At 51.9% G+C, this 18,594-nt stretch overlaps 1 protein-coding gene across 1 annotated transcript in view; it reads right to left on the bottom strand.

Moving 5' to 3' along the window:
• ODAD1 (outer dynein arm docking complex subunit 1) overlaps window positions 1-15,479 on the bottom strand; it is a 28,206-nt gene extending 12,727 nt beyond the window's left edge. Inside the window, exons 1-6 of the mRNA XM_045579766.1 lie at window positions 15,352-15,479; window positions 14,710-14,788; window positions 11,119-11,218; window positions 10,742-10,931; window positions 1,060-1,182; window positions 310-423 (exon numbers count right to left, since the gene is read on the bottom strand). Of these exons, the coding sequence (XP_045435722.1) occupies window positions 310-423; window positions 1,060-1,182; window positions 10,742-10,931; window positions 11,119-11,218; window positions 14,710-14,767 (585 nt within the window). The 5' untranslated portion in view covers window positions 14,768-14,788; window positions 15,352-15,479. The remainder of the gene's footprint in view (window positions 1-309; window positions 424-1,059; window positions 1,183-10,741; window positions 10,932-11,118; window positions 11,219-14,709; window positions 14,789-15,351) is intronic.
• Window positions 15,480-18,594: the final 3,115 nt, after the last annotated feature.

Genomic DNA, 18,594 nt, shown 5'->3' with positions numbered 1-18,594 from the left:
CCTGCAGGGAAGGGAGCGGGGAGGGAGGGAAGAAGAGAGGGAGGAAGGGAGGGAGGGTGCAGGGGGGAGGGAAGATTCTCCAAAGGACTTCAAAGGTTACTGAGAAACCCAGGGGATGCACATGGTTTGGCTGGCTCCGCGGTTGCCCCGGGTGATAATAGTCTAAATGACATCTCTCAGCGTTCCGGTCCCCGTTCCCTCAGAACGTTAAGTAAGCCGATGGCGTCGTCCGTTTGGTACCGGAGGCCGGAGCGCTAGGAAGCAGCCCTTCTCCCTGGTGGGCCGGGGGCCGGGCCGGGGGCCGCTGACCTTGTGCAGCTTGCGGTTCATGTTCAGATAGTGGTTCCTCTGGACCAGCAGCAGGTCCAGCTCCTCCCGCAGGGCCGCGTTCCGGACCAGCTGGATGTCGAAGCGGCAGGTGACCTGGGGGTGGGGGAAGGGGAGGGTCAGGGTGCCGGAGAGGGTCTGAGGCCTGGCCTGCCGCCCTCCTCCACACTCAGACAGGAAGCCCCCTTCCCACGGGGGCGTCCTGAGAGCATCGGCCAGCCCCTCCGTAAGAGCCCAAGCATCAGCCGAAACCGGTTTGGCTCAATGGATAGAGCGTCGGCTTGGGGACTGAAAGGTCCCGGGTTCGATTCCGGTCAAGGGCATGTGCCTTGGTTGCGGGCATATCCCCAGTAGGGGGTGTGCAAGAGGCAGCTGATCGATGACTCTCATGGATGTTTCTAACTCTCTATCCCTCTCTCTTCCTCTCTGTCCAAAATCAATAAAATATATATATTTAAAATAAATAAGTAAATAAATAAATAAATAGTATCTCTTTAAAAAAAAACAAAAAAAAAAAAACAGCCCAAGCATCAGTTTCTTTCCCCCGGGGGACCCTCCATCCCTCTGGGATCCCGTCTCCTGACCCCCTCGGGGAGCCCAGCACCCAGGCCTCCCTGGAATCTGCGTGGCCCCCTTTGGCCCCGCCCCCCATTCCCAGGACTTGACCCCATGCTCATTCTTCCCCCAGCCCCAGAGGTCAGGCCTGGGAAGAGCCACGAGGCCGACCCTCACCCTGTCCAGCTGGTCTTCCACGATCTTGATCTTCTTCCGAGTCTTGGCCTTCTGGCCCAGGAAGACCCCGGGGGCCCTGGGGTCCTTGCCGCTGGCAAAGAGCCGGGCCTCCCACTCCTGGATCTGGCGGGCAGAGGGCGGTGCCTGAGTGCGGGCCGGATGCGGGAGAGACGGAGACCACGGAGACGAAGTATGGTGGCAGCCATACTTGGGTAAAAACTGCCGTTTGAATTTTAACCCTGCTGTTCCGGCTTCGGCACTCGCTCACTCGCTTGAGCAATAGGGTAGTTGCCTCAGCTTCCAGACGGAGACCTGGAGGCTAAGGCAGTTTTCCTGTGCCCGTGGGCCAGGACCACCGGAGATGGATTCCCACAGACTCAGTGGCTTCAGGGGTAGACACTGCAGATAACCTTTAGAGAGTAACCGCTCAGCTCTGCTTCTGTACTATCTGCTATGGCAATATAGGGCTCATTCCATTGTCCCCTCTGGGCTGTTCCCAGCCTTCAGAATTTAGAATTCAGAACAAAGAAACATTCCTGTGGTCTGGACCTTTAAAAAGACTGCCTGCCCCTGGAACAGTGCGGTCGTGTGGACTCCACCTGCGTGTGGTGCTCTGGCGGCCGTCCTGGCCAGTTTTTCCATAAATCCTTGGCTGCTTTTTTTTTTTTTTTAATCAATCATCAACCTCTGGTGGCCTTATTTTGAACCTTGGGTTCGCGACCCCACAACAGGAAGGAGGTGCGGGGGGGGGGGGGGGGCTGAGTGCCCTTCTGTGGACAGCCCCCCGCCTTCCCCGGGGTTCTGGCTCCCAATCACAGAGTGCCACCCTGCCAGCCCAGGACCCAGCGTGGCGCGGTCACAGGGACTGGCCGCGAGGAGAACATGTGACCCGGGCGGAGCCAGCCAGAACCCTTTCCTGGGATTTGGGGGAAACGTGTGAGCTGGGGGGATGGCCCCTCAGGACTTGCCGCTGTCACCGTCCCCACCGCACCGAGCATCCTGGGACAGCGAGGCCAGCAGACAGAGCGGAGGCTGGAGGCGGAGATGGCGAGACCCAGCCCTCCTGCCCGCAGAGTGCGCGGTCTGCTGCTGAACCCCGCTTCTAGGCTGTCCTCCCTTCGCTACCCACCTCCACTGGCTCGGGGTGTGCTGCCTCCCCAACTGCACTGGAAGCTCCGAGGAGGCCAATGTTTGTCTCTTTTCCTGCCTGACACACAGCAGGTCTGAACAAAACGTGCGGACTGCGTGAACTCACACGCTGCCTACGGCTGTGCGCTAGGCTAGGTTGCCCGTGTCCCGCAGAATTTATGTGTCGAAGAGACCTCGGAAGTGACCTCAGCCGGAGCCAGAATCGCTCAGAGGTACGAAAGCTAAAATGAGGTCCTGAGGGCGGGCCTCATCCAATAGGACTGGTGTCTTCATAGAAAGGAGACATCTGGCCCTGGCTGGTGTGGTTCAGTGGATAGAGCGCCGGCCTGCGGACTGAGGGGTCCCAGGTTTGGTTCCGGTCAAGGGCACATGCCCGGGTTGCGGGCTAGATCCCCAGTGGGGGCTTAGGGTAGGCAGCCGATTGATTCTCTCTCATCATTGATGTTTCTCTCTCTCTCTCTCTCTCCTTCTCTCCCTCTTTCCCCCTCTGAAATCAATAAAAATGTCTATGGGGGGGGGGAGGCATTTGCACACACAGACAGGCACAGGGAGAATGACAGGTGAGCACATAGGCAAAGACCAGGGTGATGTTCCCACTCACCAAGGAACGCCGAAGGCTGCCAGCAAACCGCAGAGCCGGGGGAGAGGCACGCACCGGATCCTCCCTCGCAGCCCTCAGCAGAAACCCATGCTGCCGACACCTCTATCTTGGACTTCCGGCCTCCAGTACGGAGAGACAATCCATTCCTGTCATCCCACCCGTCAGCGCTGCAGCCAGCGCCCAGGGGGCAGCACGGGGCGGGATCTGTTGTCCAGGGAAACGCACGGTCAGGGCCAGACACCACGGGAACTGCGAGGTCAGGGCAGGGCAGTTCGCCGGCTCCACAGGAGCTGGTGCTGTGGTTATCTTGAGGATGTCACATCTTTGTGAAACTGTCTCTTTAATTTTTTAGAAAATTCTTTATTGTTGCCCTGACCGGTTTGGCTCAGTGGATAGAGCGTCGGCCTGTGGACTCCAGGGTCACAGGTTTGATCCCGGTGAAGGGCATGTACCTTGGTTGCGGACACATCCCCAGTAGGAGGTGTGCAAGAGGCAGCTGATCGATGATTCTCTCTCATTGATGTTTCTAATTCTATCCCTCTCTCTTCCTCTCTGTAAAAAAAATCAGTAAAATATATATTTTTAAAAATCTTTATTGTTGCAAATATTACCTATTTTTTCTTTTCCCTCCATTGTTCTCTCCCAGCCTGCCCCCAGCCCCCAGCCCCCAGCCCGGCCTTCAGCCTTCTGTTGTCTGTGTCCATTGGTTCTGCTTATATGCATACACGTTCTTTGGTTGATCTCTTACCCCCTGACTCTCCACCCCACCCCCCTCTCCCCTGCCTTCCCTCTGAGGTTTGATGGTCTGTTTGAAGGTTCCGTGTCTTGGGGTCTGTTTTGGTTCATCAGTTTGTGGTGTTCATTATATTCCACAAGTGAGGGAGATCCTGATACTTATCTTTCTCTGATTGGCTCATTTCACTTAGCATAATGCTCTCCAGGTCCATCCATGCTGTTGTAAATGGTGAGAGTTCCTTCTTTTTGCCATTGTGTAGATGGTAAACTTAGGCTGTTTCCAAATCCCAGCTATTGTAAATGGTGCTGCTATGAACATAGGAGTGCGTATGTCCTTTCTGATTGATGTTTCTGGTTTCTTGGGATATATTCCTAGAAGGGGGATCACTGGGTCAAATGGGAGTTCCATTTTCAGTTTTCTGAGGAAGCTCCACACTGTTCTCCACAGCGGCTGCACCAGTCTGCATTCCCACCAGCAGTGCCCGAGGGTTCCTTTTTCTCCCCATCCTCGCCAGCACTTGTCGTTTGTTGATTTGTTGATGTGGGCCATTCTGACAGGTGTGAGATGGTACCGCATGGTTGTTTTGATTTGCATCTCTGAAATGACAGGTGATTTTGAGCATGTTGTCACATGCCTCTCGGCCTTCCGTGTGTGTGAGACAGTTGGTGGTAGTTGCTGTGATAAAAATCAAATACCCCAAAAGTGTTACCATTGGGAGAAACTGGGCAAAATGCACAGAGACTCTCTCTGTGTTATTTCTCCCACCTGCACATGGAGCCACAGTGACCCCAGTAAGATTTTAAATCTTTTAGAGCGAAAGCACCGCACAGACGTCGACAGAGAAATACAGTGGCCTTGTCTGATCCGACTTCAGCACCAATGGGCGTGAGCATGCCTCGGGCAGGTAGCCATGGCTTTGGAGGATGAAACACAAACTATTTTCTTTTTTTTCTTTTTCTTTTTTTTTTTTTTTTACAGAGAGGAAGGGAGAGGAATAGAGAGCTAGAAACATCGATGAGAGAGAAACATCGATCAGCTGCCTCTTGCACACCCCCTACTGGGGATGTGCCCGCAACCAAGGTACGTGCCCTTGACCGGAATCGAACCTGGGACCTTTCAGTCCGCAGGCCGACGCTCTACCCACTGAGCCACACCGGTTTCGGCGAAACACAGACTATTTCCTAATGGTCTCCAGGTTGTGAGGACATGACCACTTACTGGGTTGGCTGGTCCAAACTACTTAAATGGGATGGGCCCCTGGGGACGGCACTTGGGGGCTGATGGTTCCATATTCAGGAATTTCTTGAGCTACATGGCTGGCAGCTTGACACTGAGTGTCCTTCTCTATATCTGCATAACAAATTAACACAAACTCGTTATCTCCAAGTTTCCACGGGTCAGAGGCCGACACAGCGCAGCTCCATCCTCTCCTCGGGCTCTCACAGAGCCGCCATCCAGGTGTCCGATGGGGCTGTGGTCTCAGCTGGGACTCGCCCGGAGCTCGGTGGCAGAATTCAGTTCCATGCGGCTGTAGACTGTGGTCCTCAGCTTCTAGGAGTCCTGGGAAGGTCCCTGCCCTGTGGTTCTCTCCAAGGCCCGGTGCACAGAATCCATGCATGGGTACAGTCCATAGTCCTGGCCTGCAATCAGGGCCATCTTTCCGGCTGCCTGCAGCCGGCCCCACCCCCCACCTCCCACTGCCACTCACCCCCAGCTCCCCGCTCCTCACCAGGTGCTCGGAGCCTACCGACCATGGGCAGGAACCAAGAGGTCAACCCTGCCCCCACCGCAGGTTGCCCTCTGTGTGTGGGGTGACTGGCAGGATGGGGGCCTTGGCCTGGTGCCACCCCCTCCCCCCTGCTACCCACCCTCGGTTTCCCATTCACCATTGGGAGCCAGCCGGCTGGGGGAAGCGACTGAGAGGTGGCCAGTGTGCCTCATAATGACTGGTCCAGTGGTTGATCTGGTTGTTCTGCTGCTAGGGTCAATCTGCATATTACCCTTTTATTATAGAGGATTACATTTGAGGATAGGCATGCCCTGAGATCCAGGGCTGCAGCCACTGGACACAGTCCCCGGAAAGCAGTCTTGGGATCCAGGAGGCTATAATTTGGCACCACGTTCACGTAACTCTGTAGAAGGATGGAGGACAAGGAACAACGGCATCTTAGGAGGATAGCACCAAACACATCTGTGTTGAGGGTCCAGGGCTGCTGCTCACACCTCCAGGTGGCTGATCCCACATGAGTGGGCAGGTGTTGCCTACCCTGGCTTAGGGAAGCTTCATGCACAAGAGGAACCATCTCTCTCACTCTCTTTTTGATCCTCACTCAAGGATATTTTTCATGGATTTTTAGAGAGAGTAGAAGGGAGGGGAGAGATAGAGGGAGAGAAACATCGATGTGAGAGACACACATGGGTTGGTCACCTCCCACACATGCCCCCAACCATCGCCAGGATTGCAACTGAGGTATGTGCCCTTGACCGCAATCGAATCTGCAAATCTTCAGTCCGTGGGCCGATGCTGTATCCACGCAGCCAAAAGGGCTCTGGCGAGGAGCCACCTCCTGAGGGTAGCTTCCCAGCCCGGCCAGGAGCACCCTCAGTCGTAGGAAACGCCCCACAGAGAAATGAGGTTTCTATTCAGTCTCAGTCACAGGGGCCCGGGGGACCCATGAACCCGCTCACAGTCCTTCCCGGGGTTATTTTAATAATGAACATTGCTGCCTGGGAACACAGCTGACATCCCCTATGTACCTTAACCCAGTGGGTTTCCATGGAAACGGTGCTGGAAGAAAGTAAACCAAAGTCATCTTCCAGAAGAAAAACAGGGTTATCTGTTGGGTTTTTTCCTCCCACCCAGCAACTACACTTCTGAGGGTAGGTACACTTCGGGATCCGTGTGAAAGGATGTTGACAGAAGCATTATTCATGTAACCATCTTCAAACTGGAACCAACCAAATGCCCATCGCTACTGAGTGAATGAATACATTAATGAAATAGTACACAACAGCAAAAAATGAATGAGTCACAATTATCACAGGATGCATTTCACATTTGAAAGAAGCAAGCAGCTGAAACCTGTTTGGCTCAATGGATAGAGCATCGGACTGCGGACTGAAAGGGCCCAGGTTAGATTCCGGTCAAGGGCATGTACCTTGGTTGTGGGCACATCCCCAGTAGGGGGTGTGCAAGAGGCAGCTGATCGATGATTCTCTCTCATCGATGTTTCAACTCTCTATCCCTCTCTCTTCCTCTCTGTAAAAAATCAATAAAATATATTTTTTTAAAAAAAGAGAAAAAAAAAGAAAGAAGCAAGCAAACTATGTAGGTAGCATTATTTCATTCAATTTTTAAAGATATATTTTTATTGATTTCAGAACGGAAGGGAGAAGGGGAGAGAAATAGAAACATGCCCTTGGCCAGAATCGAACCAGCCAAACCGGTTTCGGCTCAACAAATATTTCTTGAGTGCTTACTAAGTGCCGGGCACGGTTCTAGGTCGGTGCTGAGCACACAGCAGTGAACAGACAAGGGCCCCGCTCTCCTGTAATTTATGTTCTACTGGAGAGGCAGGTAACAAGCCTGATGAAAGCTGAAGGAAGGATTTGTTCAGAAGAACTCACCCCCTGAATCCAGCACAGAGAGACAAAAAGATAGGGAATATGGAAGGGTGCTTAACAGACATTGCAGATAGAGCGAGTTTAAGTATATATCGAATAAGAGTTTAAGAAGAAAGAGAATGGGGACGGGGGTAATGTGTGACAAGATAGTACCTGATAATATTCTGGAACCAATGAAAGAACACATCTACAGATTCAAGGATGTCATAGAATCCAAAAACCTGGAAAACTGGCAATTTAGAATTCTATAACCAGTGGAAATATCACTCACAGACCGGAGAGCAGAATAGACACTGGCCAAGAAAAACATAGAGTGAGACATGGCCTCTCGCCTAAGGCTTGTGTGTTGTATGACTCCACACGTGTCTTCGACAGAACCTAGACAAGCTGTTTCTAAATGTTTACTCTCAGTTTTGGGACCGATCACATCAGAGACTGATGACAATCATTCAACTGGTACCAGTTCATAGCACCAGTCTGTACAGGCATAAAAAATGTATTTGATAAAATTCAGCATGTACATTTATGTTAAAAACTCTCGGAGAGCCAGGAATAAGAGGAAGTTCCCCAAATTTGATAAAGATTATAAGGCATCTACAGCAAACATCATATTTGATAGTGAAACCTACAAACATTACTTTTGAGATCAGTAACAACATAAGGATGTCCAAATAGCATGACTTCTATGTAACATTGTACTGGAGATTTTATCCAGTGCCATATGGTAAGGAAAAGAAAAAAAAAATAAGTAAAGACTGGAGATGAAGACATGAAATAGTCATTATTTCAGATGATATATTTGTAGAAGACCCAAAAGAACCTAAAGCTAACTTATAATTCACAAAGTATAATACCCTGGTTGGGCCTGACTCTGGTGACTTTCCATGGGAGACTAAGGATAACCAATCAAGCCGCCAACATCCACTAAGCCACTGAACTACCAAGAGGCAGTCAAAAGTTTGGTGTGTGGGAATCCAGATACAGCTTCCAGCCCTGGCTGGTTTGTCTCAGTGGATGGAACGTCAGCCTGCGGACTGAAGGGTCCTGGGTTCAGTTCTGGTCAGAGGCATGTGCATGGGCTGCAGGCTCAAACCCCAGTAGGGAGCGTGCAGGACACAACCAATCAATGGTAGACAGAATAACACCCCCCCCCCGAGATGTCCATATTCCAATCCCTGTAACCTGTGACTATGTGACCTTAAATGGCAAAAAGGACTTTGTGGAGGTAACACAGTTGGGATGCTGGGATGGGGAGACCATCCAGGATTATCGGGGTGGGCCTAACGTAATAACAAGCGTTCTTGTACGTGAAAGAGGGAGGCAGGAGAGTCAGAGTCAGAAAAGGAGAAGAGATGATGAAAGCATAAGTCAGAGGGAGACTCCGCTGGTCATAAGAAAAACTCAACTGGCCACGGATGGCTCAGCAGATAGAGAGAGGATAAAATAAAATAAATAAAAAAGAAGATAAAGAGAGGAGCCCTGAATCAGTGGACACAGGTGGCCTCTCTGGAAACCAGAAAAGGCCAAGAAACAGATTCTCCCTGAAGCCTCCAGAGGGAGCACAGCCCTGCGGACATCCCGATTTTAGTCCTGTGGGGCCCATTATGGACTTCTGTCCTCAAGCGCCATGAGATCATTGTGTATTTTTTTAAAAATACATTTTATTGATTTTTTTTTTTTAGAGGAACTGAGAAGGAGAGAGAGATAGAAACATCAATGATGAGAGAATCATTGATCAGCTGTCTCCTGCACGCCCCCTACTGGGGATGGAGCCCGCAACCCAGACATGTGCCCTTGGCTGGAATCCAAACTGGGACCCTTCACTCCACAGGCCGACGCTCTATCCATTGAGGCAAACCAGCTAGGGTTGTGCATGATTTTTTAAAATATATTTTTATTGATTTCAGAGAGGAAAGGAGAGGGAGAGAGAGATAGAAACATCAATGATGAGAGAGAATCATTGATCGGCTGCCTCCTGCACGCCCCACACTAGGGATGGAGCCCACAACGTAGGCATATGCCCTGACCAGGAATCGAACCGTGACCTCCTGGTTCATGGGTTGATGGTCAACCACCAAGCCACGCCAGCTGGGTGATGTGTATCATTTTAAGCCATCCAGTTGATGATAATTTGTTACAGCAGCAATAGGAAACGAATGCAGACCACCAAGACACATACATTTCAACTTCCCGTTTGTGATCCCATGTTGTGCAAGAAATCCCTTAGTCTAGCCCACATGTGTCAAACACAAGGCCCGCGGGCCAAAATCCGTCCCGCCAGGCCTTGCACTGTGGCCCGCACCGCGCTGTCATCACTGCACTCCGCTGCGTTTCCATCACAATGATAGTTTATGACTGTTCAGTAAACCATTCGGCCCGCGATTTAGGCTGGATTTTAGATTTTGGCCCCTTCTCTGATTGAGTTCGACACCCCTAGTAGCCTAACCACTTTTGTTGTTGTTAATCCTCACCCCGGGATATTTTTCCCATTGCTTTTTAGAGAGAGTAGAAGGGCGGGAGGAGGAGAGGAGAGTGAGAGAAACACTGATGTGAGAGAGACACATCAATTGGTTGCCTCCCACTCTCATCCCAATGGGAGCCAGGAATCAAACCTATACCCCAAGTCTGTGCCCTTGACCGAGAATCAAACCTAAGACCCTTTGGTACAGGGGCCAATGTTCTAACCACTGAGTGACACCATTCAGGGCGCAAGCGACGTTTTCGTGGAGTAGAGAAAAAAAAATGACAATGAATCCCACAGAGAAAAAAGCATGATTTGACTAAACGTTGATTTCAGATGCATATCTGCGTGTATGTTTATAGCTACATGCATCTGTGCATGAGTCACAACTGCTTATTGACACACTGGGGCAGTGGTCAGCAAACTCATTAGTCAACAGAGCCAAATATCAACGGTACAATGATTGAAATTTCTTCGGAGAGCCAAATTTTTTAAACTTACACTTCTTCTAATGCCACTTCTTCAAAATAGACTCGCCCAGGCCGTGCTATTTTGTGGAAGAGCCACACGCAAGGGACCAAAGAGCCGTATGTGGCTTGCGAGCTGCACATTGCCGACCAGGGAACTGGTGGACTTCCTTGCTGTAGGCCCCTTTCACCCTCCATCACTGTCCCTGCCGTTAGCTCAGCTCCCAATGCACGGAGGGCGGGGCCAGGCAAGGTCATAAAAACGTGAACGAACACTTGGCATGGAAAAGTCCAAGGTCAAATAGCAAGACCTTGAGACAGGTGGGGTTGGACACCTGGCTAGACCTCGCTCCATGACCAACGCCCTCTTCTGGCAGATGAAGGAACTACACCCCAGAGAGGCCAACCCTTGCCTGTGGGCACACAGCTCTGCGGAGGCAGGTTTCCCCTCCGCTGCCCCAGTCTCCGGAGCACCTGAGACTGTGCTCCTTCCTAAACACCCACATGCCCCCCGGGAGCCCCAGCACCACTCTCCCAGGCGCCTGCTCTCCATGACCCAGTTTTTCGGAGGAGGAAGCTGAGGCTCAGAGCGGCGAAGGCATTGCCCCTAAGTAGGATCCACAGAGCCTGGTCTCAGGACCCACCTTCTTGTCCAGGGCTCGGGTCTGCTCCTGCAGCTCCTTGACCTCGTCCTGCACCTGGGCCCGGCACTTGAGCAGGTGGCTCATGTTCTCCAGCCTCTGGCTGTCCCGCAGGCGCTTGACCTGGCTCTGGGCGATGCCGATCTGCACCTGCAGCTTGTTCCGCACGTCCTGCAGGCGCTGGATCTCCTCGCTGCCCCGGGAGGGGGGGGGGGGGGGCAGCCAGCAAAGAAGCAGAGCTCAGCATCAATAGAGGCCAGACACATTGGGCCTGCCTCCTGCTGGACCCACGATTCCGGCCCCCAGCCTCTTAACAGCCCCCTCCCCACACTCACACACACACACACACACTCACACACACACGCAGGCATTTGGCTCACAGTTGCTTATTGATGCGCTGGTGAACTTCCCTGTTGTAGGCCCGCTTTTCAACATCCATCACCTTGTACTGTCGCTGCAGTCGGCTCAGCTCCCAGTCCACTGCGGGAGGGGCCAGGCAAGACACTCAGCAGGAATCCAGACCCTGCCCCTCTCGCACCCCCTAGGAATCCTGGATCCCTTAGGATCTCACAAGCTGCAACTCAACTGAAGACCCAGTCTCCAGCACCCCTCTAGGACTGCCTCAAGCTTTCTTTTATTTATTCATTTTAATTTCCTCCCACCTAGATTGTGTGCAGATTATTTTTTTAATAAATCTTTATTGTTCATATTATATAAATGAGGAAATATTCCTCATTCCCGCCCCCTCCCCTCCATTGCTCCCCTCCACCTGGTTCCCACCCCACCCTCTGCCCTTTCCCCACCCCCCATTGTCCTCATCCATAGGTGCACAGTTTATGTTCAGTCTCTTCCCACACCCCCCTCTCCCCTTTTCCCTGAGAATCGTCAGTTCACTCCCCTTCCATACCTCTGATTCTATTATATTCACCAGTTAATATTGTTCATCAGATTTTTTAAATTCCCTTGGTTTTTAGATTCACTTGTTGATAGCTACATATTTGTTGTTCATAGTTTTTATCTTTATTTACTTTCTCTTCCGAAAGAACCCCCTTCAGCAATTCATTTAATTCTGGTTTGGTAGTGATGAAGTCCTTTAGCTTTTTTTTTTATTATTACTGAAGCTCTTTATCTGGCCTTCGATTCTGAGTGATAGCTTTGCTGGGTAGAGTATTTTTGGCTGTAGGTTCTTGCTATTCATCACTTTGAATATTTCTTGCCATTACCGTCTGGCCTGCATGGTTTCTGTTGAGAAATCAGCTGACAATCATATAGGGGCTCCTTTATAGGTAACTACCTTCTTTGCTCTTGCTGCTTTTAATATTCTCTCTTTGTCTTGGAATTTTAATAATGATGTGTCGGTGTGGTCCTCTTTGGATTCCTTTTGTTTGGAGTTCTGTGCACTTCCTGGACTTGTAAATCTAATTCTTTCACCAGGTGGGGGAAGTTTTCTGTCACTATTTCTTTCAGTATGTTTTCGATATCTTGCTCTCTCTCATCTTCTGGGACCCCCATAATTCTGATGTTGGTTCGCTTGAAGTTGTCCCAGAGTTTTCTTACATTATCTTCAATTTTCTGGATTCTCTTGTCTTCTTGCTTCTGTGGAGGAGTGTCTTCTGGCTCTTTATGTTCCAAATCTTTGGCCTGATTCTTGGGATCTTCCATTCTGTTTTTAGGACACTGTATAATATTTTTTTTATTTCAGACAATGTATTCTTTATTTCTTATTGATCCCTTATTATTTCTTGTTGATCCCTTATTAATTCTTGTTGATCCCTTTTCATCTCCTCATAGGTCTTATCGACCTTTTCTAGAAAATTCTTGAAAAACATTATAAGCGTGGTTTTGAACTCTATATCCAGTCTCTTCTTTTCCTCCATTTCTTTTGTTTGTGATCTATTTCCTTGTCTCGGCATTTTCACAGCTTCCCTGAGTTGGTAGGGTGGCTTTGTGTGCTAAGGTGTCCTATATGGTTTAGTGGGTCAGCCTCCCAGTTACCTGAGGTGTCAGTCTTGGTGCCCTTTGTGGGCTGTGTGTGCAGTCTTGTTGTTAAGCCTTGCTTATTGTTGGTATCACTGGGAAGTGTTGATCTCCAAGCCAATTGGCTATGAGGATCCTGTGCGAAGATTATTTGTTTTCCTCAGTTAAATAAACAAATATTTAGGTCACCGAGGCCTAACACCAAATATTAGAAATTGTCAATTTTATCACTCCTCCTTTTTGTCGGTTTTGGCCAAAGAGTGAACGAATCCTTCGGTTGCTTTGTAACAAGTTATTGTGGAATATGAACCAATTTATTCTCTCTTATATTTTAAATGTTCCTCTTTCTCACTCCCACCCCCACCCCGTCCCCGGAATTAACGAAGTTAAGCAAAATAATAGAGGGAAAATACCATTGCTAAGCCCATTATATGTTTATAGTGAATTAAAGCTTTTGCTCTGGAAGTGTCTAATCAGCTGGTATAATTATTGTGGGATGTGGAAAACTGCAGGCTCGAGGTTGTGGTCAGCTTTGTCCCGCATCTTAAGAAAAGTTAAGTGGTTTTGCTGTAGTTTGCCTCAGGCTTTCTTACCCCTTCCTACTCCCCTGTACCCCAAGCTGACCTGGAGACTTTACCCACTAAGCCCACTAGAGGGCGCTCCCAGAAGGCCGGGCAGTCCTCAGGGACCCACCTCACAAGACTGGAGCTTGGGGGAGCGGAGGAAGGTGACCAGGGCTGCATTCTTGCTCCCTCCCTCGCCTTCAGCCTTCACCGCCCAGCCATCCTCAGTTCCATCCTCCCGCCTCCTCCTTCTCAGCCCATCTCCTAGGCCCAGACCTTATTCCCTCCTGTCTGGGCCATCACCCCAGCCTCCTCCCTCACCTCCCACACTCCCCTCCCACAGCCCCAGAGGGCCTTCCTACAACCAGAGCGGACCATGCCTCTTCCTTGCTCCAGCGCCCTCAGGACCAACTCCTAGCCCCTCAGCCTGGTGTTCCAGGCCCCACATGACCTGACCCTACCCTTCTCTCCAAGTCTCCTCCACCAGTTCGCCGCCTACCACACCTACCTCGGCCCAGTGGTTCCACACACACCCCCACCCCCACCCCGGGACCATTTGGCAATGTCTGGAGACGGGTTTTTTTGTTGTTGTTGTTTGTTTGTTTGTTTGTTTGTTTTTAGAATGCCCAGTTTTATTTATTTATTTATTTATTTATTTTTAATTCTTTATTGGTTATGGTATCACATAATTGTCCTCATTCCCCCATTCCCATCCCAAACCCCTCCCTACCTATGCCCCCACCCCTCTGTTGTCCATGACCATTAGCTAGGCCCATACGTTTGTTTGTTTGTTTTTTAAATATATCTTATTGATTTTTCACAGAGAGGAAGAGAGAGGGATAGAAAGTTAGAAACATGAATGAGAGAGAATCATTGATCAGCTGCCTCTTGCACACCCCCTACTGGGGATATGCCTGCAACTAAGGTACATACATGCCCTTGACCGGAATCGAACCGGGGACCTTTCAGTCCGCAGGCCGACGCTCTATCCATTGAGCCACACTGGTTTTGGACGGAGACGTTTTTGATTGCTGCGATGTGGGGTTGGGGGCGGTGCAAAGCGTTGCTCCTGGCATGTAAGTGGGTGGAGGCAGCTCCCAGCACCAAGGACAATCTGAGCACAAGTGCCAGCAGTGCAGAAGCTGTAGCCGCTGGCTGCTCTCTCTGCTGAAACTCTCCCCTTCTTCTCCCCTTCTGGGGAGCTCTGGGCCCCACTCACACGTCCCCTCCTGCAGGAAGTCCGCCCGGCCCACCCCACTCCAGGCTTTTCCCCGTACCTATGCCCAGCTCCAAGTCCATGCTCACACATGCGCTGCCCCCACTAGAGGGCGCTCCTGGGAGGCCTCCCTATCGCCACAGCCCTGCAGCACAGGACCCGAAACCGGGGAAACTAAGGGGAAGAATGAGAAGAATAAGGAGCGTGGGACTTACCTACTCCTTCCTGGAAGACCTCGCTTCCTTCCTCGGAGCGGGTGCTCATTGCAGCCATCTTAGCCAAAGACTGCGTATCCTGTAGAGGCGACACAGGACCCACCCCTTCAGACAGAGAGTGGGAGAGGGTGGGGAGGAGGTGGGCAATGAGCTAGGGACTAGGAATGAGAAGGTCACCCCAGAACCAGCTCCGGCCGCTCTCTGACTCTCAATTCCTCCCACGGATTGGAGGGGGACACCTCTCAGGGCTCTCCCCACATTCCTCTCAACCTCCTGTCTCTTACATTCTGTCTTGCATCACGGCTCGGACTCTGGCCTCTGGCAGGGTTACAGGTCCCCTAGGCTTTCCTTTTTCTTTTCTTTTTTTTAATATATTTTTATTGATTTCAGACAGGAGAGGGAGAGACAGAAACATCAATGATGAGAATCATTGATCAGCTGCCTCCTGCCGCCCCACCCTGGATAGCGAACCCACAACCCAGGCATGTGTCCTACAGGGAGTGGAACCGTGGTCTCCTGGTTCATAGGTCGACCCTCAACCGCGCCTGTCGGGCGGTCCCCTATGCTCTCCTCTAGGCGGGCTGTTTGGGGAGGAATCACAGAGGAAAGGGAACCCCGTGCAGAGTGAGGCCCAGGCCCTACCTGGTGGAATGCCTAACTTGTCCGGCCGTGGTGCTCCTAGCTCACTGTTGTGGTTTGGTTACTGGGGAGATAAGGGGCCAATGCGGCCTGAGGACAGCGGCAGGGGAGGGACCAGGACCAAGGAGAGGACGTGGGAGGGGAAACTGGAAGGCGTGGCCCCGGAGGCAGCGAGAAGACAAGCGGGGATCTACGGGGTTTTGAACTGGAGCCCGGAGAGGGGCGGTGCCCGCAGGCGTTGAGGGGCAGAGCTGGGTTGAGGAGAGGGACTGGGAGTGTTGACGGGCGGGGCCGGGATGGGTTGAGGGGCGGGGCTGGGATGGGTTGAGGGGCGGGGCTGGGATGGGTTGAGGGGCGGGGTTGAGGTGGGTTGAGGGGCGTGGCTGGGTGGTTAGGGGCGGGGCTGGGTGAACTGAGGGGCTGGGCTGGGCTGGGTGGGTTGAGGGGCGGGGCTGAGGTGTTGAGGGGCGGGGCGGAGCTGGAGGTGCGAGGGTTGCGCGGTTCGGGCTGGGGGCAGGGTACCTGAGGAGGGCGGGGCGTCAGGGGCCAGCTAGGGAGGGGCGTGCTGGAAGAACCTGCGAGGAGCCCAGCGAGAGGACGCTGGAAGGACTCTGGTTCCCAAGACTTGATGGGACGGGGCTAACCGGCCGGCGCTCTGGCTGGACCTGTGGGTGGTCGGAGTGGCCAACCTGCGTGCGCGGGCCTGGGAAGCCGGGTGTGTGTACCCGGGAGTGGGAGGCAGGAGCTGAAAGAGCCTGCGATGGCAGGCCTGAGAGGGAACCGTCTGGGAGGCTCTGCGGCAGCCGAGAGAAGCGTGTCTGAAGCGAAGGCCACGTTACCCTGAGGACTCGTTAGCAAGGAGGCGGGGCCGACGCCCGTTGTGAAGGAGAGGAACGCTCACTACCTCAGGGCCTCGCAGAGGCTCACCACGCATGCGCGGCCAAGAGCCTCCAGAGAAACCGCCAAAACCCGTTAAGGCCCAGGCTCCGCCCACTGAGAGACGGAAGTGGGCGTGGCCTCTCGCACGCCACGCCAGCCCCCGTGGTCCGGCCACGCCCCTAGCAGGACACGCCCCCTCAGCGGTCTGCTGCTGCCCACGTGGGCCTCCCCCGAGCGGGCGGGCAGTGGGCGAAGCTCCCTGCAAGCTGGGTGTGCCTGAAGCTGCGGTTTCCTGTGGGAGGAAGCGGCTCGCGGGCACTCAGCTCTGCACGCAGCGTTGGAGGCCCAGGAAGGGGAGATCCCTCCACCGCTCTCAGATCCGCAGACTCTTCCCCTTGCACAGGGCCCTAACATGGGGGACCCCCTGAACAACCCCAGGATAGCAAGTACCGTGCTGATACCATTCAGGGAACTTGATTCAGAGCGCTTGCCCCCTGTTCTCCACCTCCCCCCGCTCAAATTTCCATCTCCCTAACTCCTGGTTTCTAGACTCCTCCCCAGGCCTGGTGCAGCCCCTTGGCCCCCTTTGCCTGCACTCCCTGAGAAGCATGTGACCCTCTAGCCCCCAGTTTTTCCCTTAGTGACCCAGGCTTTCTAACTTGCTTGAGGTTCTGAGTTCAGACCCCCCAGTTTCTCTCCTTCTGAAAGACAGATTTAAGACTACCCACCTATTCCCTGACACCAGGGACCCTCATTTTATACTCCAACGTTTTCGTCTTGGGACCCAATAATGTGCCCCTTTCCCAGATTCTCAAGACCTTGATCTAGGATCCCCCAGTACTGAATCCACTCAGGCCCCCAATACCTGGTATAACTAACACATACAATAGTGTTTATGATGTGCCAGCACTACTCTAAAAACTACCCTATGATGCACTCACTATTATCCCCATTTGACAGATAGAAAAACTGAGGCAGAGAGAGGTTATTAGTCATTTGCCCGAAATTACCGCTAGTGAGTAAAGCATCTTGGATTTGAAGCCAGCCAGTGTGTTTCTAGAGTCAATGCTGTACTGGCACCCCAGCTTCCAAGTCTCCCCAAGTACCCACCCAATCACTAACGTGCCCTCAGGAAGCCCACTGACCAATCTCGCTCCCTCCGCCAGCTCTGGCCCCATCAGATACCCAGACATGCTATCATCCCGTTTCCTTCCGGTCATGCTATCATCCCATTTCCGTTTTCCAGCTCTCGGTTTCATATCAGAACCCCTGTCCCTCACTCTTTCACCATCACCCAGCTCTTCTAAGAAACCCAGAAACATAGAAACCATCCCACCCACCCACAACCAATCACCCAGGAAACAACAATAAGAGTTCGCGTTAAATCGCTAGTACCGCACTTCTGTTTAAAACCTCCCGGTGACTTCTGATTGCACTTAGAATAAAAATCCAGACTCCTCCCCTAGCCTTCAAGGGCCCTCTTTGATTCCCGCCCTGCCCTCCCTCTGGCTCCCCATATCCCAGACACACTGGCCCTTCTGTCTGCTCCTCTAACAACCTGCGCTTGTTCTCAAGAGCCTCTGCGTGCGCTCTCCGCCCGCCTTCAAACGGCTCCTGTCTTCGGCCTCAGCTCAGATGCCACCTCCTCGGCCCGTCACCCTGTGTAAAGATGCCTGGCCCGTCACCCTGTGTAAAGTAGGGTCCCCTCACGCTATCATTGTCTCCATCACTCTGTTTTGTTTTGTTCCCTTCAAAGTCTTCATCGTTGTCTAAATGTCTCGTGTATTTTTAAAACTATATATTTTATTGACTTTTTACAGAGAGGAAGGGAGAGGGATAAAGAGTTATAATAGAAACATTGACGAGAGAGAAACATCCATCAGCTGCATTCTGCACACCCCCCACTGGGGATGTGCCCGCAACCAAGGTACATGCCCTTGACCAGAATCGAACCCGGGACCCCTGCGTCTGAAGGCCGATGCTCTATCCACTGAGCCAAACATATTAGGGCTGAAACGTCTCTTGTGTGTTGGTGTTTTCTCTTTATTGTCTGTCTCCCTCCGCTAGGAAGGTAAGCTCCACAGTAATTAATCATCGGCTCACATCTGTTTTGTTTTGTTTTTGGTTTTTTTTTTGTTCATTAACTCCTGGTTCATAATAGATATTCAATAAATGTTTCATGGAGAAAGGAACGAGTGTGTTAGGTGTGTTAATGTACTGGTATTATCTTACTCGTTTAGATTACGTATGGGACTTATTATTATCAGTATTAGTGGATTGTCAGTATTAGTAGTATTCCTACACCCGCAGGTTAGGAAGCTGAGGCTCAGAGAGTGGGCATCATTGGTCAAGGTCACCCCCTCCTCC

Source organism: Pipistrellus kuhlii, unplaced genomic scaffold, assembly GCF_014108245.1.
Source record: "Pipistrellus kuhlii isolate mPipKuh1 unplaced genomic scaffold, mPipKuh1.p scaffold_m20_p_114, whole genome shotgun sequence".
Classification (NCBI taxonomy): domain Eukaryota; kingdom Metazoa; phylum Chordata; class Mammalia; order Chiroptera; family Vespertilionidae; genus Pipistrellus; species Pipistrellus kuhlii.
The sequence above is the reverse complement of the archived record's forward strand: the minus strand, read 5'-3'. Positions and strand labels throughout refer to the sequence as shown.